General features: G+C 51.3%; 2 protein-coding genes across 3 annotated transcripts; both read left to right on the top strand.

Annotated features, from left to right (window-relative positions):
• Positions 1-641: 641 nt before the first annotated feature.
• C1RL (complement C1r subcomponent like) lies at positions 642-10,692 on the top strand. Of its 2 annotated transcripts, XM_031444165.2 has the most exons (6): positions 642-781; positions 1,200-1,476; positions 5,848-6,037; positions 7,053-7,178; positions 7,302-7,376; positions 8,752-10,692. In XM_031444165.2, the coding sequence occupies exons 1-6, from the start codon at positions 699-701 to the stop codon at positions 9,522-9,524; spliced, it is 1,524 nt and encodes a 507-aa protein (XP_031300025.1). In that variant the 5' UTR covers positions 642-698; the 3' UTR covers positions 9,525-10,692. The 2 variants fall into 2 exon arrangements, with proteins under 2 accessions (XP_031300025.1, XP_064335075.1); XM_064479005.1 differs by lacking the exon at positions 1,200-1,476 and having other exon boundaries at positions 662-781.
• Positions 10,693-12,607: 1,915 nt separating this feature from the next.
• Positions 12,608-21,829, top strand: C1R (complement C1r). Its single transcript, XM_010990820.3, has 11 exons — positions 12,608-12,765; positions 13,503-13,731; positions 15,002-15,194; positions 15,513-15,659; positions 15,756-15,952; positions 16,251-16,398; positions 16,510-16,631; positions 18,503-18,581; positions 18,945-19,100; positions 20,406-20,480; positions 20,941-21,829. Coding segments are annotated over exons 1-11 (2,124 nt in total). The 5' UTR covers positions 12,608-12,763; the 3' UTR covers positions 21,717-21,829.
• The last annotated feature ends 721 nt before the right edge of the window (positions 21,830-22,550 follow it).

The raw sequence follows: 22,550 nt of genomic DNA, 5'->3' as shown, positions 1-22,550 counted from the left end.
GGCTGACTTTTGAGGACAAGAGCCCCGGCCTCCACGAGGGCTTCCTGGCCCCTTACCAACCTGTGGGCAAGTGTCCCTCCTGGGGGTTCAGGGAGGGCAGCCTCTGCCCAGAGACTCGGCCCTGGTATTTGCCTAAAGAAGCTTCAGACTGGGCCTGATCCCCGCCCTGTGCCGGCCTGACCCTGCTGGACAAGCAGCGTCCAGAGTTGTGGGCAGGATTCAGAGACGACCCAAGTGAGTGCCCCCCGCCCTGCTTGGTGAGGGGGCGGAAGGTAGGGCGGCAAACTGCAGTTTCTACAGGAGGCAGGCCGGTCAGGGACTGAGCGGAGAGGTCAGGGAGGGACAGGTCTGGCCAATGAAAGGCGACAGACAGCCTCACTCACAAGGAGCTATGCTACCGTGTGTGACAAATGCATGGTAAAAGTTAGTTTTAAATGGTGCATAGGTCAGTAGTCAGTGCCTCCCACCCCTGCTCTCTTCTGAGGGCCAGCATGGTTCTGGCCAGGTTTTTCCTCTGAGTTGCAGTGGGCGAGCTAGTCCTGAGTCAGACAGCAGGTGGCGCTCAACCCAACGATTTAGAAAAAGGGAACTGCGGCCAGTTACCCAATACATTTCCAGTAACTTCCCCTCCTCCCCCACGGCCTTCTCCAGCCCCACTTCCTGTTCCCTGGCCTGGGCCAAGTCCTCTCAGGGCTCAGATGTCTGATTCCAGATGCCCAGTCTCAGCGAGGGGGAACTGTCTCTGGGGAAGCCCCCCTCCACATGCTTCCCCGGGCAAGATGTGAGTGTGCCTGGAAGGGCTGGAAAGAAGGGTGGGGACGGGGACGGGCAGCCGGGCCAGATGCAGGGGAGCGCACGGGCACACACGCACACACACGCACACACACGCACACATACATACACACACACACTCACAGGGCCAGGAAACTCTCATATTTAATGGTCCCTCCCCAGGTGGGGATGGGGTTGGGTGAAGCAGAAAGCAGCCCCTGCTTTGGATGAGACTTTCCAGGGAGATGGGCGATGGTGAAAAACTCACAGTCTGAGCTCAGGCTGACCAGGAACTGGGGCGAAGGGCGGGGGCAATAATTAGGGAGCAGCCAGAAGTGCCCAGGTCTCAGGGCCTGAGGCCACAGCTGCAGATCCTAAGCCAGGCCCCTCGTCCCTTAGCGTTGCCTGCCCCACTCATGTCTCCACAGGCCCCAGGCCTCAGCAGTGTGGCCCCCTCTGCCCTCACCCGCTCACAAGTGGTGGCTGCTCCTCTGGGGAGTCCTCCAGGCTTGCTCCACACAGGGCTCCGTGCTCTTGGCCCAGCGACTGCCCCAGAAGCTGACGTCCCCCGGGTACCCAGAGCCCTATGTCAAAGGTCAAGAGAGCTCCACGGACATCGAGGCTCCAGAGGGCTTTGTCGTGAGACTCATCTTCCAGGACTTTGACCTGGAGCTGTCCCCAGACTGTGAGGGGGACTCTGTCACAGTGAGCTGGGTGGGATCCCGGAGGGACTCCGGGGAGGGAGCCTTCCAGCCTGGCGCCCAGGGGCAGTGGGAGGTGGCGGTGCCCAGAATCGGAATCCCGAAGCCTGCCTGGGAGGACAGGTCTGCCTGGTGCCCAGCCCCCCATCGGCAGCCCCGTCCCTGCCTTACACCCCTGCCCACAGGGGAGAGGGCAGCAGGTTAGGCCCTGCTTTTTGAAGTCTTTCAAGGGGACACACAAATAGTGCCGACCCCTAGGGTAAACAGCAAGTACTCACATGTCAGTTGTTAAAAATGCATCTTTGAGCATTTGTTGAGTTAACTCTGTCCGGTTAGGATTCTGGAGGTAAATAATAACAAAAGATTAGGTGACTGTTCCAGTCCCCCTTAGAGGGGCTGTCACAATTCACATGACAGGGGCATTAGTCAAAATAAGGACACTTTAGAAAAAGCACTTCACAGCATCTTTTAATTTAAATTTTATCTGTATCGAAGTAATGCATGCACACAATCTTTTTTAACAATCAGAGTATGAATTACACGGCTTATAAAGAAAGCCAGTGGCCTCCAGCCCCCACTGCTGCCTCCCAGGGCAGTCATGGTTCATGCCACTGTTTCATCTGGTATTTATTTTCGTAAGTATAAATAACTTATCTATTAACTTCCAATGGTAACTGATGAGGACTAGCTTTCTCTCTCTTGGACCTTCACTTCACACAGTTCTCCTCCCTCAACCTCTCACTTTACCTACATTATCATTTTTAGTTAATCTATATTCATTATTTACAGGATGATAACTTTAAGATGTTCACACTGAGCCCATGGTGTACAATTTCCTTTCTTCTCCAACTTCTGGGTTTCCCAGGAGTCAATAATTACATAGTGTTCTTTGGGGTTTTTTGTGTTTTTGTTTTGATTTTGGGTTTGCTTAGTTCTCTCTGTAAAAAAATCTCCCCAAACTCTTAGCCCAGAGAGTGACTCTCTTGACATCTTCAAGTACAAATCTCCATCTCTTAGTCCTCCTTTTCATTGGGGACATCCCCCCCCAGAAGATCTCTTGGTGACCTATTTCTTAAGTCTGAGTTCTTTGCTTTCAAAGCCTTCCCACTGCTGGGACTTCCCTTCCCCCTGGTTCTGGGGGTTCCCTTTCCTGCCTTGTGTCGGAGCTGAGTCCCACCTTCCGCTCTTTCTTGGTTTACTCCCTCTTGTTGGAGGAGCACCTTCTCCTCCCAGAAGGGAAGGAGGGAGTGCATTTTCGAGGACCTTACATACCCTCCGTGTCTTAGTTCTCCCCTCACACTTGACGGAGAGTTGATCTGATTACATGCTAGGTTGGAAGTCATTCTCTTTCAGAATTTTGATGACATTGTAAGCTTCTGGCACTAGTGTTGTTATGAACCCTGATCTTTAGTGTTTTCTCTCTAGAACTTCTGGCATTTTTTCTTTGTTACCAGTATTCTGAACTCTCATGATATGACTTATGCCAGTCTGGTCATTTTGTATTTATTGTACAAAGTTTCAATCCAGACATTCTTTTAATCGAGACCTTCAATTTGGGAATACTCTTGTACTAATTTTTTAAATATTTTATTTATTTATTATTGTATAATTTTATTACTTTTTTTTTTCTGGTGTGGCAGGAGGTAATTAGGTTTATTTTTTTAACAGAGGTATTGGGGAATGACCCCAGGACCTCATACATGCTAAGCATGTCCTCTGCCACTGAGCTACACCCTCCCTGCCTCTTGGAGTAATTTTTCAATAATTTCCAGACATCTACTTTATTTTCTCTTTCTGGAACTCCTTTCATTTCGCTGTTGTTAGGTTCTAGACATATTCTCTAATTTTGTTATCTTTTCTGTTTTGTTTTTCTTCTTTTTGTTCCACTTTGTGGGAGATTTCCTCATTTTAAATACCAACTTTTCAATTAATTTTTTTCTGCTAACATACTTTTCATGTCTAAAGGCCCATTCTTATTTTCTAAGTGTGCCTTTTTATGGAATCCTGTTCTTGTTTCGTAGAGGCACGATCTACCCTTCTCCCTCTATTGGGATTATTTTAAAACGATTCTCTGCTCCCCGTATTATCTCTGCTTCATCAAGTTCCTTTTGACTGTTCATGAGTTTTGGCCTCTGCTTCTCATCTTGGAGACTTTCCTACAATGCCTGATAAAAATTGGCTGTCCATTCCTATTTAAGAGTGACGTGCAGGAAGCTCTTGGATGCTCTGTGTGGATAGCTGAAATCTGTCAAATGACAGGTTTGAAAATCGGGTTATCAACAAGGTGATCCAGATGTGATGCGGGCGCCTCCCACATGTTGGCAGCAGAAGGGTTTTCTTTGGCGAGAGCCAGTTTCCTTAGAGGAAACTTACAGGTTCCTGGTTACCCCAGTTCTGACACTTCGTGGGGGTCTGTGATCGGAACCTCCTGCTTTCTGTCCCCCTCACCAAGACACATTACCATGTGTCCGCCTCCATTCCACCTTCCAGGCGTTGTGGACATCTCTCAGCTGCTGTCCCTCTGATCCTTGACCACAGATCCATTTTTACCCCTCTACTGTCATGTGAGTGGGTTTTGAGGTAGGAAAGGAGATAAATGTGTGTATTTATTTCTTCAGACTTAACCAGAATCCAGGACTCCATTCAACTCATCCTGAGTCCTTGAGCACCTCCCTGTGCCCTGTTCTTAGTCATGGACAATGTTCATCCCAGTCTGACCCTCCCCTTGTCACTGAGAGAGCTCAAGCTCAGAAATAAGATTGTTCCCTCCTCTCTGCTTCCAGAGCAAATCTCACACACACACACACACACACACCCCTCGAATGCAGAATCCAGCACACTGTAATCTACGCTGTAATCTAGTCCATCTTTTGCTTGTCAGTATCCTCAGCCAGGCTCTGGGCTCCTCCGTAACAGAAGTGTGTCTTGTTCACACCCGTGTCCCCAGCACCTGGCACAGTCTCTCACACGTAGAACTAGTCAATTACTGTTTGTTGAAGGAATAAAGGAAAGAATGAATGAAGTCTAAGCTTGCCGTGTGTGTGGGATGCACAACACCACGCATTCTGAATGAGCGGGTACTTGGTATCTTCCTCCACACTGCTCTTCCTGCAGAAACCAGAGAGCTGCCATAGGACGGGGCGCTGTCCTGGCTGGAAGGCGCCTCACAGACCATTTTACAGGAGAGGAAACTGAGACCCGGGGAGGTTTAGAAACTCCCTATGTCACTCTGCTTTGCTAGTTAGACTCCTAAGTGACTTTATTTAACCAACAACTCATGAGAAAGGGTAAAAAGAAAACCGGAGGGTTTAACAACCAAGTTTATCAGGAAAAGACAGTTTCCTGGAGCAAAATGCTTCTTCCCCAAGAGGTAGGCCTCTTAAATACGGGGACTTAGATTTGTTGACATGCTAAGGAAAAGAACAGATGTGCCGAAGCTAGGCATTTGGGGTGACTGAGAAATTTTCTTCACGCCAATTTTAACCCAGTTAAGGTGATCACAGTGAGATGGGCTGGATGGAATCTTAAAGGAATTTGAGATGTGGGGAGAACAAAGAAATGAAGACGGAGCAAGAACTCAGGATATGTTGATCAACATTAAAGTCACAACTCAAATGAGCTGAGCAGTGAGCTGTGTCCCCAGAAGAGAGATTATGAAAGGCGAGCCAGGGGAACTCCTTCCAGGGTGCCCTTCCCTGGGGAACCCGCAGAAGGGATTTGAGCAGGGATTTGATTTAAGTTAGGCAACACTGGCCAGTGTACCCACACTGTGTATATTTTGTGTCCTTAGATTCCACACCTTATGGGGGCTTCATTTACAGTTTGTGGGGTAAGAGGAGGGACACTGCAAATGGAGAACAGGGAAGGCCAGGGACCCCAGGAGCTCAGTCTTTGCAGAGGGGCTTCTTGCTTCTCAGGCGTTGGCCCTAGGAAGTCACTCAGATGTAAAAGGTGATGGGGGGGGTGGAGGAAGCCGGATGGGAGGGACTTGCATCTGATAGTCTTTGATTCAAAGCGTCAGTGCTGTAGGTACTACACTGAGCATCAGGGACTCAGTGGTGAGCAAAATAGATGCCATTCCTGCCTTCTTAGAACTTCTAGTCCAGTTATTGTAAGTTTCCATTTCAATTCTTAAAATATAGCGGCTGTATGAGATAACATGGTAGGCTAATTGTCTGGTCATGAAAGGAAGGAACTTGGGAGCCAATAATGGAACAGGAAGCTACTTGAGGAAGGTCCCATGAGGTGGTAGGAATTCCAAGCCCCAGGGGTGTGCAGACCTTCTAGACAGGCCTGGGGTCCATGCCCGTGGCATGACCCTGACCCCCTGTGGTGCAGATTCACCCCACACCTGTCTGTCCCGCTCCCCTTTCAGATCACAGCCAGTGGGATGGATCCAAGCCGGTTCTGTGGGCAGCAAGGCTCCCCGCTGGGCAGCACCCCTGGTGACAGGGAGTTTGTGTCCCTGGGAAACAGTTTGCGGCTGACCTTCCGTGCACCCGCCTCCTCTGAGGACGGGACCCCAGGCCTCCACAAGGGCTTCCTGGCCCTCTACCAAGCCGTGGGTGAGTGTGCCCCCAGGGGTAAGGGAGGGCAGACTCTGCCCATGGCCGTGGCCCCTGGGATCTTGAAGTGGCAGGTGGAAGATGAGGCTGGAGGCTCCAGCTCACCTGGTCCCAGCCCCTTCCTGCCCAACCTGGCCCTGCTCCCTCAGGGGCAGCATCTCAGCTCCAGCCGCTATTTCCCTGCAGATTTACAAGCCTGGCACTTGCAGATCATCTCATTTTTCAAGAGAAGCCAAAAATTCAGACTTTCAAATTTCAACCCCAGGTTTTTTGACAGATGATACAAGCACATGGTAAATTTTTCAAAAAAGAAAGAATCTTCCTCTGATCTCTGCCCTTAGTCCCTGGCTGCCATGTCCAGAAACCACCCTGTTCTCCATTTCCCAGGTCTTCTGCCACAGGCATTCTAGGCCACTCAAATATAAATACTGTGTTGTGTGTGTGTTTACATAATATTTTTAATTTGCCATTTTTCATTCAATGATATAACTTAAAAATCACCCCATATACACATGGTTAGCATTGCCTACTTCTTTTTAATGGCCATATAATATTCCTTTGATTGATGCATCATAGTGTATTTCATCAGTCCTCCACTGATAGATATTTTGCTCCCACAAACAGTACTGCTCTGGATAGACTCGTATATACATCTTTGCGCACATACATGAGAGTAAATTCTTAGAAACGAAAATGCCAAGTGAAAAAATGTTTGCAATTTTAATCTTAATATGGCTAAACTTCCTTACAAAGAAGAAGTTTTGCTAATTTACACTCCCTCCCACTAACCATATATGAAAGTGCCTGTTTTCCCATCCCCTACTTACACAGTTATTTTTAAACTGCTTTAGCATTAACAATCTGATTGGTGAAAAATAGTTCAAATGCTGTGTGTTTGTTTAAAAAAAAAAAAAAAACTGCAGTCAAACTAAATATGGCCACAGGCCAGAATCAGTGCCTGGGTTGCCAGTCTGCAAATCTGTTCTCAGTCCTAATAACCACTGTTTTCCTATAGGTGTGAATCATAGTCAGCCCATCAGCCAGGCCAGTGGGGGCCCTGAGGCCGTCAACACACATAGAGACAAACCTGCCAAAGTCCAGAGCCACTGCCAGGCACCCTATTATCAGGCCGTGGCAGCAGGTGAGTCCCTACCTGCTAAGGAACCAGCTCCTACCTGCCTCACTCCCACCAAGGGGCCTGCGGCCTCTTTTAGCCCCCACCTCCCAATTCTGAGTCTGCTTACCCCCCTCATTCACTTCTCAGGGACCCTCACCTGCACCGCCCAGGTCCCCTGGAAGCAGACGCAGGAAGGGGAGGACGTTCCGCGCTGTGTACCTGGTAAGTGGGGACCTGCAGTGCCACGATCATGGCCACTTCCCAGACGAGCCTCAGCTGTGCGCAGGGCCAGGGGCGCAAGACTCAGGGTTTAAAGGAATCCTCAGAAGAAAGGGGGAGATGAAGGCAGAAGGTGAGAAAGAAAAAGGGAGCCAAGAAGGCCTGGAAAAGGAGAAGCAAGGAGCTTATCCCTTCTCTTTGGAGGATCAAGAGACAACTGAGAAACTTAAAGTCTGAAGGAAATTAATCAGATGGGACAATGAAGGGGAGGAGGGACAGATGTGCTTAAATAAGAGGAAGCCCTCTCTTGGTATGGTCTGCTGTAAGGATGCACAGACAAGGCCTCTGTCCCACAAATATCTCCCTGCCTAGATGCCACAGTGCCAGAAAACCCTGCATTTTTAAAGTATTTTTGTTGTTGAGATAAAATTCATAAAACATAAAAATCACTGTTTTAAAGTGTAAAAACCAGTAATTTTTAGTGTGTCCATTAATCCTAGAACATTTCCATCAGCCCCAAAAGAAACTCCAACTCACTCCTCCCCCATCCCTGGCAACCATTAACCACGTTCTGTCTCTATGGCTTTGCCTACTCTGGACATCTCAGAGCAGTGGATTCATACAATGACCTTTGTGTCTGCATTCTTTCATTTGCCATAATGTTTTCAAGGTTCATCCACATTGTAGCATATATCAGGACCCCATCCCTTTTCATGGCTGAATAGAATGCCACTGTGTGGTTAGACCACATTTTGTTCATCCATTCATCAATTGAGGGACATTTGGGTTGTTTCCACTTTGGACCTTTTACAGATAATGCAGCTGTGAGCATTCGTCTACAAGTTTCTGTCTAAACACACAGTTCTCTTAGGTATATATACATACCCAGGAGTGGAATGGCTGGATCACATCGTAACTCTGTGCTTAACTTTTTGAGGAACTACCACACTGTTTTCCAGAGTGGTTGCACCATTTTACATTCCCACCAGCCATAGATGAGGGTTCAGGGCCACCATTTTTAAAACCCATTTTTTTTGAGTCAAACATTGCCCTTCTTGCCCAATCTGAGTACATTTCTCAAGTGTTACTTCTGAGCCACAGAAAGTTCTCGGCGCAGGGTCATACAGTGCTTTGTTGGGGGGGGGGGGGGTACTGGGAGATGTTAAAATGGAGAAATGACACAGAAGCAGACAGGAGGCACTTAAGACAAACTGCTCGCTGCATGATTTTGCTCAAAGACGGTCCCACCAAGAATCTAAAGAAGTGGCTTTAAAATGGCCGAGGAGGCAGAAGGAAGAGCGTTTCCCAGAAGCAGGTTTTTAATAAAGGCATCTTGATGCAGCTGCTGATTTTCGCCCTTACCCCTCCTCTCCCCCAGTCTGTGGGCGGCCTGTCAACCCCATCGCCCAGGAGCGGGAGACCCGCGGAGCGTCCAGAGCTGAGCCGGGCAACTTCCCCTGGCAGGCCCTCACCAGCATCTACGGCCGCGGGGGCGGGGCCCTGCTGGGCGACAGATGGATCCTCACGGCCGCCCACACCATCTACCCCAAGGACGGCTTCTTCCTGGGGAAGAGCCGGAGCGCGGGTGTGTTCCTGGGCCACACGAGCGCGGCTGAGATGCTGCAGAGGGGCGGCCACCCGGTGCGCCGCGTGGTCGTGCACCCCGACTACCGTCAGAACGAGTCCCACAACTTCCACGGGGACATCGCCCTCCTGGAGCTCCAGCACAGCGTCCCGCTGGGCCCCAGCCTCCTCCCGGTCTGCCTGCCCGCCCGCGAGGCGCTGTACCGCAGCGGCCGGCTGGGCTACGTCAGCGGCTTCGGCGTGCAGATGGGCTGGTTGACCACGGAGCTGAAATACTCGCGGCTGCCCGTGGCCCCGAGGGAGGCCTGCGAGGCCTGGCTCCGCGACAAGCGGAGGAACGAGGTGTTTTCCGACAACATGTTCTGCGCGGGGGGTGAGATGCTGCAGCAGGGTGTGTGCCAGGGGGACAGTGGCGGTGCCTTTGTGGTGTGGGACGATCGTGCCCATCACTGGGTGGCCACGGGCATCGTCTCCTGGGGCATCGGATGTGGCAAGGGGTACGGCTTCTACACCAAAGTCCTCAACTACGTGGACTGGATCAAGAGCGTGATGGGCAGGAAGGACTGACCCTGGTGCTGAGCTGGGACACTCACTGTGGAGCCCAGACCTCAGAGGGTGGAGTTGAGGACTGAGCCCTGGACTGGGGGAGGTGGGGTTCCTAATCAAGTCGCTGCTGCAGCAAGCCACTGAGCGAGAGAGATGCTCTGCCTCCCACAGCCCCCTCCTCCACGCCCTGCACCTTCCTGCGGGTTTGCGCTGCACCTGGAGAAGCCCCGTACATCTCCGCTTTGAACTCCATCTCCCCAGGACACAGCCTCGTCAGTACTCTCCTGGGAGATAGTCCCCTTCTCATCCTCCTGTTCAAGTGCAGTGTCAGGAAGTGGTCTCAATTCACTGCATTTCTGAAACATTCCAAAGCCCCTTTAGTTGACCTTCAAATATCCAGACTTTTGGCTTCACCACCTACCACAACTCCTAGCCGCAATTGTAGTCATAGATCTTTGTTTGCTTGTTTGTTTTACATCTTCTGTGTACCAGGCACTTCATGTATGTTACTCCACTGACTCCTAAAACCAAATTTGCAAAGGATGAGTTATTATCCACGTTTTACCAACCAGGAAGCTAAAGCTCAGGGAGATAAAGGGACCTTTCCAAACCCCACGTCTGATACAGGACTGGGATGGCTGCGTGCTTTCCAGTACACCTCTACCCCTCTCAGGTGTCCTTAAGACCTACTGTGTCGCCCAGCCCCCAACCCCCACGTCCTTTCTGATTCTCCCTCAGTGGGAATTCCTGCCTCGGTGAAACTGACAACAGCTGGCTCACACTTCCTGCTGCCCCCCACCTCCTGCAGACACCTAGGTGAGCCCCACACTGGGCTGGGCATCCCTGCAGACACCCCCAGTGCTGCTGGACACCCCAGGCCATGTCCCCATCATCAAGCATGCTGTTCCACCTGAAAAGACCAACTCTTTAATTTGTAGTACAGACTGGAGGTGATTTATAGTAAAAGACAAATAAAATACAGTTGTTTAAATGGAAATCGAAAATGAATACCATAAAACAGAGAAGAGAGTAAATTTGCTAGCCTTGAGGGTCAAGTTAGCTATGTGAGTAAAGATTAAATTTATCTTTGAAAAACAGCAAGATTCAATGTTGTACACACATGTGGTTACTTCTATATTTCAAGCCTATACATAGTACAAAAAACTATTAAAAATACTCAAAATATTAATCTGAGTTTGTTTTAAGTAGTATAATTTTGGCTGTTTTATTTTCCCCTATTCTCCTCTATTTGCTCAATTTTATTTAATGAGCAAGTATTAGTTTTATTTATCTTATTTTATTTATTTTTATTATTGAAAACATGACATGAGTTTCTCCCTGCCAAGACAAGGAATATATACCTAGACAGATCTGGATGTAGGTAGAGATAGATACAGATATAGAGAGAAATACATCCACAGAGGGGAATCTACAACTACTTTAAGAGAGCAGCTGTTTTCCCCAGAATCACATCTTAAAAGAAATGATCAATGTAACAGACAGTGTCTTCAACACTGCTTTTAAAACAAGTGCTTGAGTAATAATCTTCATCTGGCTGTTTCTTCTTTCCATCCTTGGTATAAGTCAAGAGTACAACCCAGCATGCAAGCCAAGGTTATTTCGCGTGGTGGGGCGGAGTGGAGGTCAGGCTGGGACCGAGCTAATGAGGTCCAGGTTTGTCAGTTTCAGGTTCCATGGTACCAGGACAAAACTCAGAACCCCTAAGACGGTTGGGAGAGCTTCAGCCAAGCCTTAACTTCTTGGACCACCTGCCATCCTGCCCCCATGGCAAACATACAAGACACACACACTGCTGTCAGGATGCTAATGTGCAATTTGCTAGACATGATTCTGCTTCTTTCTTGCCTCCTAATCTGGTCCTTATCCTTCTCCCCCATCTTTTGTCTCTCCTGACCTAACAAGGCCAAGGATCATGGCCTGGATCAGCCCTGCCAGGAGATTCTTTCCTCAGCTCTGACATAAACCTGCTGGAGAAACTCTCCATCCTTGGTTAATCTCACATCTTCTGTGCACCTGCTCAGACTACATTCAGTGATGACTTGGTCACTGCCTACTGGGGAGCTGCCCCATCTTTGTGAGTCCTTGCAGTCCCCTGCCTGGGAAAGCGCCTGGCACATTAAACAGGTAGCCTATAAATGGATAAGCAAGTGGGTGGCTGGGTGGAGAGAGGGATTCATCTAATAGGGGAAACAGGCAGGATCAACTACAAAGGCCGGAGAACTCAGAGGCCTGTTCTGCAGCAAGAGCCTCCCTGGGGAACACACTGCTATCGGAAATCTGAGCCGTAGAGTTGAAGAAAGGCTTCCAAAGAGAGCAAACTTTTAAAACAGCTCACTGTGGCCTGGTGGACAGAAGAGACAGGAGCCTGGCTTCCTCTCAGAAAACACCGAGTCACTCTTGGTCCACAGCCACGCCATCTGCCCAGACCGAGGCGGCTATGACCCTCAGAGGCTCGCACTCTTCACTAGATGCTGAAGAAAAGAGGATGTGTCTATCCCCTCCTCAGCTGCCCTTGCTTCTCTAAGAGGCAAGGTCACTGGCAGGCCTGAGTTCACTGAGCGCGGCTCTAGGGTCACAGCAATCCCTGTTCTGTGTTTAAGTGTCACTGATGAGTGAAGCAGGCCAGGGCCCCCGGGCAACCAAGCTTCAGTCCCCTCTGCGTACTCCTGCAGTGCCCTGCTCTGGCCCCCGTTCCTGTCACATCATGCTGGGCGTTGAAACCCTGGCCATTTCTGGACCAGGGCTGCTGGATGACTAAGGACAGGAAGGACAGGGTGAATGGAGAAGGGCAGCCCAGGAAAGACAGTCCCCCTCAAATGCAATTCCCACTGCCATTTGGGTAGGAAGCCTGTAAACACAGCAGCAGTTCCCAGGCAGGGCCCTGAAGGACAGGAGAGTTCCCATCAGATTGAGAAACAGTCTGGGCCTCCAACCAAGGACTTTTCTGTCCCTGAAAATGCAGCCCCATCTCTAGCCCTTCCCCACACAGGCCAGCAGGTGGCACCACCATCAGGGATTTCAAAACCAAAACTAAATTAAACTGGAAAATTTTTTTTTTTTGGCCTTGTTTATGCAAATAGTTCATTCCTTACAACATTCCTCCCGGAATGGTCCCCCCTTCCCCCTCACAGCCTTTCCCTCCCCCTTCCCTCCTCTGGATGACCGCGCTCTCTCCCTGGACACAGAGTGGATGAAGACGCTGTCAGAAGAGTCAGGGATCCAAAAACAGGCCTTGAGAAATGTGAGTAAGGCTGATGGGGACCAAGGAGGGAGGGAGAAGCTGGTGCGGAGAATCCTGGGCATAGGAGGCAATGCTGCTCCCAGGTTTATTCAGGGAGGCAGGCACATCCTTCCCACCTCCCCATATACCTTATCATTGCAACGTGCACAGGTGTGTACACACACACCAACACATACCCCCAACTCGCCTCCTGAGGATGAAGGGAGACCTCAGACTCAGGAGGTGATGCTTCAGCCCCTCCTTCCTCCAGCTCATAGGGAGCAACGAGATTGGGGAGGGGAACCACTCTGCCCGGGGTGGGGGTATCCTCCATGCCTAACTCCATCTTCTATAGGTGGTTTCTCCCAGAGGCCTTTGCTGAGCCTTTGGGAGCCCTTTCAGAAAGCCATGACTGGAAACCCTCACCCCCAATTAACTGGTCCCCCGCCAGCCCTATTCCTGGAAGTGGGGGGAGTGATGGGACAGGGCAGGGGAGGAGGAGGAGGAGGGAGGTGGAGGGAGTGGATGACCTCTGGACTGGACACTGCCCTGGGGAGGAACACCCAGTGCAGCAGCTGCAGAGATCAGCCTCCCCACTCCACCCACCCCCACCCAAAACGTCTCTGTGTGGTCGAGAATGGCCAGAGAGGAAAATGTCCCGCGGTATGACCATCCCATCCCCCCACCGTGTCCGCAACCCAAACAGCAAGGGTGCTGCTCCCCTCCAGCCCTACAGACACCTTTTTTCTTTTTGGCAGGTGGCTCTTATACCTCCTGGTGCCAGTCTTGTTCTACAGGGTGGGAGGCTCCATCCCAACCCGTCAGAAGCTTTTTGGGGAGGTGACTTCTCCCCTGTACCCCAAGCCTTACCCAAACAACTTCGAGACAACCACTGTGATCACGGTCCCCGTGGGATACAGGGTGAAGCTCGTCTTCTGGCAGTTTGACCTGGAGCCTTCGGAAGGCTGTTTCTATGACTATGTCAAGGTAGGGGTCGGGTTGAGAGGGCAGAGGGGGAGCTGGTGTCTCTGGAGCCTGAGGACGCATGCTCTAACCACCCTGGAGAGCACCCTCCATCTGGGGACACAGCCCCACGCCTGTAAACGCTGACGGCCAAGTGGAGTTCTGAAAGTCAAGTCATGCCATGAATGGGTGTCCAGTGGTTTTAGAGACCCTCAGTGGGCACGGGGGGGCAGAAACAGAGGAAGGGAGGTACCGGCGCCACTCCCAGGAAGTGCACTGTCTACGGGAGTCGGAAAAACCTTCCCCATCTGCTTACTTGCCTGGGGGTCTTTGGGAAACTGCTGTGCCTCGGCTTCCCCATTTCCTTGGAGAATACAGCCATGGCTGCCTGCCCCAACAGGAGCACAGGGATGTGGGGAAGGGAGATGCGAGTGGCAGTGGGGCAAGCATAGCCTTCAGCAAGGATGGTGGGCTCAGTCCCCTCCTCTCTGCAACAACCCCGGGGAACCGCCCCAGGCCCATCTTTCTACATCTAATGAAAATGAGATTCTTGATTCAGGATTGGAGCACAGTCTACACACACCCCATAAATACTATTTCCAGGAGACCCCCTGGAGATTATAAGAGAAGAACATGAAAATGATCCATCTCCCAGCCCAGAGGACCTGCGACGTCAGCAGGGTTGGGGTAGGGATCTTGGTGGCAGGGAGAGTGAGAGCTAGTGATGGTGGAGGGGAGGGATGTCTGCTTTGGAAGGGTTAAGGGATCATTGAAGAAAGAGATCAGGGAAGCTGGGTGGCGCTTACAGAGGCTGAGGGTGGAGGGCCCCAGAGGCTCACATACACAGAACTGAGTATGTCAAGAGGCCTGGCTGGACGTGAGTGGTTTGACTAAGGTGAGGGGAATGACAAGATAGAAAACAAAGCAGACCATCCAGGCTCCAGGAAGGAAGGAACTGTAGGGGCTGGGTAGAGACAACAGGGTTCTCGCAGAAGGCGGGCACAGGAGGAGGTGGGGATGAAGGAAGGTCTGAAAGATGCTGAGGGGACATCAAAGCGGAGGGGCGATGTTCCAGGCACAGGATAACGTGCAGAGTTAGCCAAGGGGGACTCGGGACGGAGGAAAGGGGAGCTGGCAACAGCCAGAGCCCAGCGGCTAGAGAGCAGATGGAGGCTGTCCAGCAGGGGGGCGTGATCCACTCTTTGGGACAAGTGAAAGATGACGTTCACTGACCTTCCACGGGGGACACATGCCCTCAACAGCAGTCTTCCTATCTCTGTCTTCCCCCCACCAGATCTCCGCTGACAAGAAAACCTTGGGGAGGTTCTGTGGGCAGCTGGGTTCTCCACTGGGCAACCCTCCAGGGAAGAAAGAATTTATGTCCCAAGGGAACAAGATGCTGCTGACCTTCCACACGGACTTCTCCAACGAGGAGAACGGCACCATCGTGTTCTACAAGGGCTTCCTGGCCTACTACCAAGCTGTGGGTGAGTGGTCCCTGCACCCTTTTCTTCTGTCCTCGGTCGTACTGAATGAGGGGCCGGAGAAAGGGAATCTTGAATTCAAAGGAGCAGGAAGCTTGGCCTTCCTTGCTTTCCGCAAGAGCGCTTTTTCCAGAAAAGGGCTGTCCATCTGGGTCCTGTCCCCACCGGGCAGTTCCCAGAAAGCACCACAGAGGCCTGGAGGTCCCAGTGGCCAGGAGCTGACTTTGTCTTGAGGCCTCTAGTGAGTGATCTTGCTGAGACCAAGGCCACCACAGAAGTCCCCAGGCAGGAATTTACTCCTTCTTCCGGACTCTCTTCCAGACCTGGACGAATGCGCTTCCCTGCACAACTCGCCTGAGGAGAGCCCCCAGGGCCCGTGCCAGCACCTGTGTCACAACTACATCGGTGGCTATTTCTGCTCCTGCCGTCCAGGCTATGAGCTTCAGAAGGACAGGCACTCCTGCCAGGGTGAGGCTGGGGCGGTCCGGGAGGAGGCAGGGGCTGAACTAGGGCTTGCGGGGCCAGCCAGTCTCCCGGTGACCCGCTCCCGTCTCTCCCTCACAGCTGAGTGCAGCAGCGAGCTGTTCACAGAGCCCTCGGGCTACATCTCCAGCCTGGAGTACCCCCGGCCCTACCCCCCCGACCTGCGCTGCAACTACAGCATCCGGGTGGAGCGGGGCCTCACCATCCAGCTCAAGTTCCTCGAGCCTTTCGAAATCGATGACCACCAGCAAGTACACTGTCCCTACGACCAGCTACAGGTACAGCCGTCCACGCCCAGAGAGACCTCGTCCTCTCCTTCCCACCCCCACGTGGCTCCCCTCACCCCTAATTCCTGCTGGATCCTTGGGCCAGTTGGTACAGAAATGGCCAACATTGTGCATGGTTTGGGCAAGTTCTTACACACTTGACAAGTGGGTTCCGGCGACCCCTTTTCCCCTTCAGCTGAAAACATACCCAAAGCAGGATCTCCTCCACCACCACCACTGCCCTGGCTCTGGGGGGAAATGTCTGAATTAGAGAGATGACCCTCCTGCCCCCACCCCCCAACCCCCCCAGATCTATGCCAGCGGGAGGAATATCAGGGAGCTCTGCGGGAGGCAAAGGCCTTCGCACATTGACACCGGCAGCAACGCCGTGGATCTGCTGTTCTTCACGGACGAGTCAGGGGACAGCCGGGGCTGGAAACTGCACTACACCACTGAAGGTAGGGTTGCCTGGGGGGCCCCCCTCGCTGGCCAGCAGTGGGGCAGGCTGGGGTGGGTAGAAGGAAGGCCAGTGGCTCAGAAATACATGTGCCCTCGGGTCTCCCCCACAGTTATCAAGTGTCCCCAGCCCAAGACCCTAGACATGTTCACCATCATCCAGGACCTGCAGCCTCAGTACGAGTTCCGTGACTACTTCATTGCCACCTGCAAACAAGGCTACCAGCTCATAGAGGTAAGAGCCAGGGCTGAAAGGAGAGAGCCGGCCCAGCATTCTGCAGTAGTTCAGGTGGGTAGGCTCGCAGCGGATTTAGGCTCAGCCCCAAGTGGAATCATAGATGTTTGAGCTGGAAGGGTCACCTGGTTGACCAGCTGTCCAACTTGCCTGCACATTGGAAACACCTAGAATTTTAAAATACTGATGTCTGAGTCCCTTGCTAGATAGACTATCCCATGGGTCTGGAGTGCAGCCTGAGCATCAAGAGCACTTAAAGCTACTCAGGTGATTCTAATGTCCAACCAAGTTTAAGAACTACTGACCTCGCCCATAGCTCATTGTGGAATCAGGAGCCGAACAGGCAGGGGCAGAGGTGAAGTGCAAGGAGTGACTCACTCAGCATCGCTGGGATTTCGGACAGCGGGAGTTAGCACCAAACCCCCTGCCTCTTGCTCCAGGACTCCTGGTTTGGGGTGGGGGGAGGGTTGGGAGGTTTTTTTTTTTTTTGAGGAGGTGAGTTTTTTTAAGACCTTCTTGGCTTTATTCAGTGATTCATGGATCGCGCAGCAGCCCATTTAACAACCAGAAGGGGCTCCTCCAGGGCTCTTTTACGCACATTGGTGGGCTTACCCCAGGCCCACCGCCCTGTCCTCAGCTTTGCAGACTCAGGAAAGAATGTGGCTTTATCCATTGGCCAATCACACAAAAGCTGGTGAACTAAAATGCTATTTAAAAAAAAAAAAAAACATACAATTGGATTACCCCTGGCCTGGGACAAGGGACTGGACATCCCATCTTTATTCAACAGATCCACTTGGAAGACCCAGTCTGAATCAGAGAAGAGACTTTGGTTTGTCCTTCAGTTGTAGTTAACTCACCCAACAAACATTCTAAGTGTTTGCTGAGTGTCGGGCAGTGTTCTGGATGTGGGAGGTACAGTCAGAAGAGACACAGATACTCACACAAGCTTCATGGAGCTTACCGCTGAATGCTGCATCAAGCCGTGTTAGCCAGAGGGGCTACTCTCCACTCTAGGATGCTCATGAGGACTGGGTGTCCTGTGCCCCTCCTCTCTGCTCCGGTTACAACCCACCTGCCCCGCCCTGTGCCACCCGAGGCCTTGCCTTGGCATTTGTTATTCACATCACAGAATTTAAAGCAAGTCACAGTTTATCTTCTATTATTGACATTTTGCTCGGACATCCTGGCTCTCAGTATGGCTCTCATACACATTGTCTTGCAATCTTTTCCAGGGCTAACTATCTGAGATGATTGTTGATCTTAGTAAAACTCATCCATTTTGTCCATTTACTTTTCATTTCAGAGGGCGCCGCCTCTGGCCCTGGCCCTGCCGTCCACTCACCTGCAGCAGCAGTAGCACATTTCAGCGTCTCAAGCACCCTTGATAGTGGCTGGGCTGCGCTAGTATTTTCAGAAAGGCCCTTAAGAAGATGGCAGTCTAGGGGTGGCGAGGGGCTGCAGGCACACCCAAAGGAGAGAATTGTCATCAGGGCACCATCAGGGTTCTACATCAGGGCAGAGACTATCTCAGTGCAGAAAACACACAACGGGGCTGCCTGTTTTTTTAATTTAAAACGGTGGGGTTCAACTGGACCTCAGTGGAAACAGGCAAGAATCGAGGGTTGCTGGGTCTGACAGCTAGCCCTCTCCCGGACTTCCTGCTGTGTGTGTCAGCACACCCACCTGTAAATCTGGTCTGAAAGAACCAGCTAGGGAGAAGGACAAAAGAGCCAGGTCCACAGGCTCTATGTGAGGTCCGAGGGCTTGAGAGATGGCTCGGCATCTCCTGCTATCCCTGGGTGGGTGAGGGCAGGAAGGGAGCTGCAGTGCCACCTGGTATTAATGGCATCTCTACCTCGGCTCAACAGGGGAACGAGGCCCTGCTCTCCTTCACCGCCGTCTGCCAGGATGACGGCACCTGGCATCGCGCCATGCCCAGGTGCAGGAGTAAGTTACAGCTTGGATGTGCCTGCCCCAGGAACCTCCACCCCACCACCCAGCCTTGGGGATCTAGGCTGAGAAGGGAAGAGGGGTCTAGACTAAGCCTTTCCCCCAAAGACCCTCCCCTGACTCGTCCTTTGACGCCTGTGGCCCATCTCAGGAATCAGTCAGCCCTTATCTCAGTAGGACTGATGGCTCCACCCAGAACCGACTGTCCTCCAGTTCCTGTACATCACAAGGGCCTCCCCGCTGACCATTATTTCCCGAAAGTTCTCAGCCTGTTCTGTGGATCCATCCCTGTTCTGTGGGCAGACTGACGTTCCAGTACAGTCCTTCTCAGCTCTCATACGGCCCTGTGTTCTCTCCAAGTCAAGGACTGCGGGCAGCCCCGAAGCCTGCCTAATGGGGCCTTCAGTTATACCACCACAGTGGGCGTGAACACCTACCAGGCCCGGATCCAGTACTACTGCCGGGAGCCATATTACAAGATGCAGACCAGAGGTGGCAGAAGTGAGGCTGAGCGAGGTAGGGACTCATGCAAATCCAGTCTTCTCCCTCTTCTTGGGACTCCTCCTCTGTGACCTCTTCCAATAGAATCCCTGGGGAGTGTATATTAACATATCTATCAGGGCACTGACTTCAGGGGTGCCAAGAAGCATCTGATAGAGTTGAAGAAGACACCTGAGCTGATACAAAGACTTGAATCTCAGAAACAGCTCCCTCTCAACACAACCACCACCATCACCAGCACCCCAACCATCATCACCACCACCCCAACCATCATCATCACCACCCCCATCACCATCACCACCACCCCCACCACCATCACCACCACCCCCACCATCATCATCACCACCCCCACCATCATCACCACCACCACCACCATCACCACCACCCCCACCAACATCACCACCACCCCCACCACCATCAACACCATCCCCACCCCCCCACCACCATCATCACCACCACCAGGACTGCTACCAATAACAACACTACCATCACCGCTACCAACACTAGCACCAGCACAATCACCACCGTAAGTATCACCGCCACCAAACTGCCATCACCACCACGACCACCACCACACCCCCCACAACTTTACCAGCAGCACTTCCTCAGCATTCTCCCCACATACACTCTCAGGCTGCTCTGTTGTGGCTTTCAGCTTTTAGGTTTACTAAATTACTCTCAAACTCATCTATGGGTATTCCTTAAAACTTTTTTTAATAAAATAAATCATAGGTTTGACACATACAAAAAAGGAAAAAAATCTCACTTACAGGCTATATAGGGTGTTATGTCAGAGCTGGGCTTTGAAGTCAGAGATCCCTCACCGTGCATCTTGGTTGTGGCCTTTAGAAGTTATGTGATCTTGTGCAAGTTATTTAAACTCAGTTTCCCCATCTATAAGATGGGATAATGATGCCTACCTGAGATCATCACTGTGATGCTTAAATGAGATAATGCAGATAAAGTGCTGAGCACCCAGCATGGCACACAGTCGGCAATCAGAAAAAGCCGCGACCCCTGTCGTCTGCAACCCAGTGCTGTGATGCTATCACGGATGAGAGTTTGATAGGTTCCTCTCAGTTTTTGTGTTTACTGTCACACACAGCGATCACGTCAAATATAGTAGTTAAGTATTCTGATTTTTCCACTTAGCATTAAAAACCAAAATGTACGTATGGAGCCTTTTAACACTATTGATATCCCATCCTCTTATATTTGGACCTTTCCTTTGGACCCTTGCCTTCTCCCTGTGGGCACCCTCGGTGCTCACTGGCCACTGCCCACGGCCTTCCAACCTGAGCGCCCTGCCTCTCCCCTCAGGGCTGTACACCTGCACAGCGCAGGGCATCTGGAAGAATGAGCTGGAAGGGGAGAAGCTGCCTCGGTGTTTGCCAGGTGAGTGGAAACCCTCCGCGGTCCTCAGTGGCTCTGGCAGGCCTGCAGGGCCTCAGAGGAAGCAAGGGACCGAGAAGGGAGGCAGGGCGAGTGGAGAGAAACTCCGGCTTGAAGCTGAAGATAGACATGGAGGCCAGAGGGAGCATCAGGGAAAAGAGTGAGACACCCAGAGGGCTGGACCTGTCCTGACGTTTCCAAGCTTTCTCTGAGCAGATGGGAGATCAGGGAATAAAAGGAGCAAGAAAAACTCCAGGAAGAATAAACAAAAGGAGGAGAGAAGGCTGAGAGGCTGCCCATAGGACAAAGACAGGGATGTGGGGAGGCAGCAGAAAGAGGAAAGGGCCCTGAGCCACAAAGAGGGGTTGGAGGGGAGCAGACTGACTGCGGAGGGAGGAGGGAGGAGGGCAGCCCGAGCTGACGAGCTGACGTCTCCCTCCTCGCCTTCTCGTCTCTTCTCCAGTGTGCGGGAAACCCGTCAACCCCGTGGAGCAGAAGCAGCGCATCATTGGCGGCCAGAAGGCCAAGATGGGCAACTTCCCCTGGCAGGCCTTCACCAACGTCCACGGGCGCGGGGGCGGCGCGCTGCTGGGCGACCGCTGGATCCTCACGGCCGCGCACACGCTCCTCCCCAAGGAGGTCGACGCGCACAGCAACGCCACCGTGGACGTGTTCCTGGGCCACATCAACGTGGAGGAGATCATGAAGCTGGCCAACCACCCGGTCCGCAGGGTCATCATCCACCCGGAATACCGCCAGGAGGACTCCAACAACTTCGAGGGGGACATCGCCCTCCTGGAGCTGGAAAACAGTGTCACCCTGGGCCCCAACCTCCTCCCCATCTGCCTCCCCGACAACGAGACCTTCTATGAAACAGGCCTCGTGGGCTACGTCAGCGGCTTTGGGATCACGGAGGAGCAGAAGATTTCGCACGACCTCCGGTTCGTCCGTCTGCCCATAGCTAGGCGAGAGCTGTGTGAGAGCTGGCTCCGGAGAAAGGACAGGAAAGACGTGTTTTCTGAAAACATGTTCTGTGCCGGGGACACGACTCGAAAGCAGGATTCCTGCCAGGGGGATAGCGGAGGGGTCTTTGTCATAAGAGATAAGGAAAATGACCGCTGGGTGGCCACGGGCATCGTCTCCTGGGGCATCGAGTGTGGCCAGGGGTACGGCTTCTACACCAAACTCCTCAACTACGTGGACTGGATCAAGAAAGAGATGCAGGAGGAGGAGGGCTGAGCCCAGAGGTCACTAGGTCAGAACCCAGAGAGCAGTGTGTTACAAAAAAATTATCTGAGCAATTATTGATAACCACTAAGAATCCATATTAAAATCACTGACGCAGAAAAACACTGTGTGTAATCAGTTCTCTTCTGTATAACCCCATCCACATCCTTCACCTGAAACAACCCAAAGGTCACCTTTCTACCTACCTCCCAGTGGGGAAGAATTGCAGAAGGTATATTCCGCAATCTCTGGTCACTGCCCTCTTCCATTTTTATACCATCAGACAATTGAGTAGAACTCTTTTCAAAGAAAACGTTACAAGAAAGTCCAGTGGGGGAAATAAGTTAAAAGCAGTATTCAATAAATATAAAAATATTTAATAAGAGCATATTTAAAATATTTGCTCAGGAAGGCAAGAAAACAATTAAGTTTATGCACACATTTACAGAGTCACAGATAACAATTTATTTCTGTATTTTGTTTTGATTATACAATATGAAGGAAATCCTGATTTTCCCACATACATAGTTGCAAATATAACAGCTTTTTTTCTTCCTTAAAAAAAAATTTATATAATGGCTTTTTTAACAGCCCACCGTCCAATCTCTAAATTTTTCTTAAAAGAATAGTGGTATGAAATTTTTGTTTCCAAGTTGAATAACTAACAGTTTTTTTTTTAATTTGTAGTCTTTAAGGTATATTTAAAGGTCAGAGAAGAACCCAGAACTTGGAATAAACACTGTAAGTATTTGTGATAGAATATTATCATGATGTTAGTGCACAACTGACTCTTCTGGACTTGTCTGAACAACTTTACACGAGTGACACACAGGTCTGAACGCAAGA

Source organism: Camelus dromedarius, chromosome 25 (genome assembly GCF_036321535.1).
Source record: "Camelus dromedarius isolate mCamDro1 chromosome 25, mCamDro1.pat, whole genome shotgun sequence".
Lineage (NCBI taxonomy): Eukaryota > Metazoa > Chordata > Mammalia > Artiodactyla > Camelidae > Camelus > Camelus dromedarius.
Note: the sequence above shows the minus strand (reverse complement) of the source record. Positions and strands in the feature narration are given on the sequence as shown.

Coding starts and splice junctions, on each gene's coding strand:
- C1RL (XM_031444165.2), top strand. CDS start 699: ATGTCTGATTCCAGATGCCCAGTCTCAGCGAGGGGGAACTGTCTCTGG. Junction 1,477..5,847: donor GTGAGGGGGACTCTGTCACA/GTGAGCTGGGTG, acceptor CTCCCCTTTCAG/ATCACAGCCAGTGGGATGGA. Junction 7,377..8,751: donor CGTTCCGCGCTGTGTACCTG/GTAAGTGGGGAC, acceptor CCTCTCCCCCAG/TCTGTGGGCGGCCTGTCAAC.
- C1R (XM_010990820.3), top strand. Junction 13,732..15,001: donor GTTTCTATGACTATGTCAAG/GTAGGGGTCGGG, acceptor TCCCCCCACCAG/ATCTCCGCTGACAAGAAAAC. Junction 15,195..15,512: donor GGCCTACTACCAAGCTGTGG/GTGAGTGGTCCC, acceptor ACTCTCTTCCAG/ACCTGGACGAATGCGCTTCC.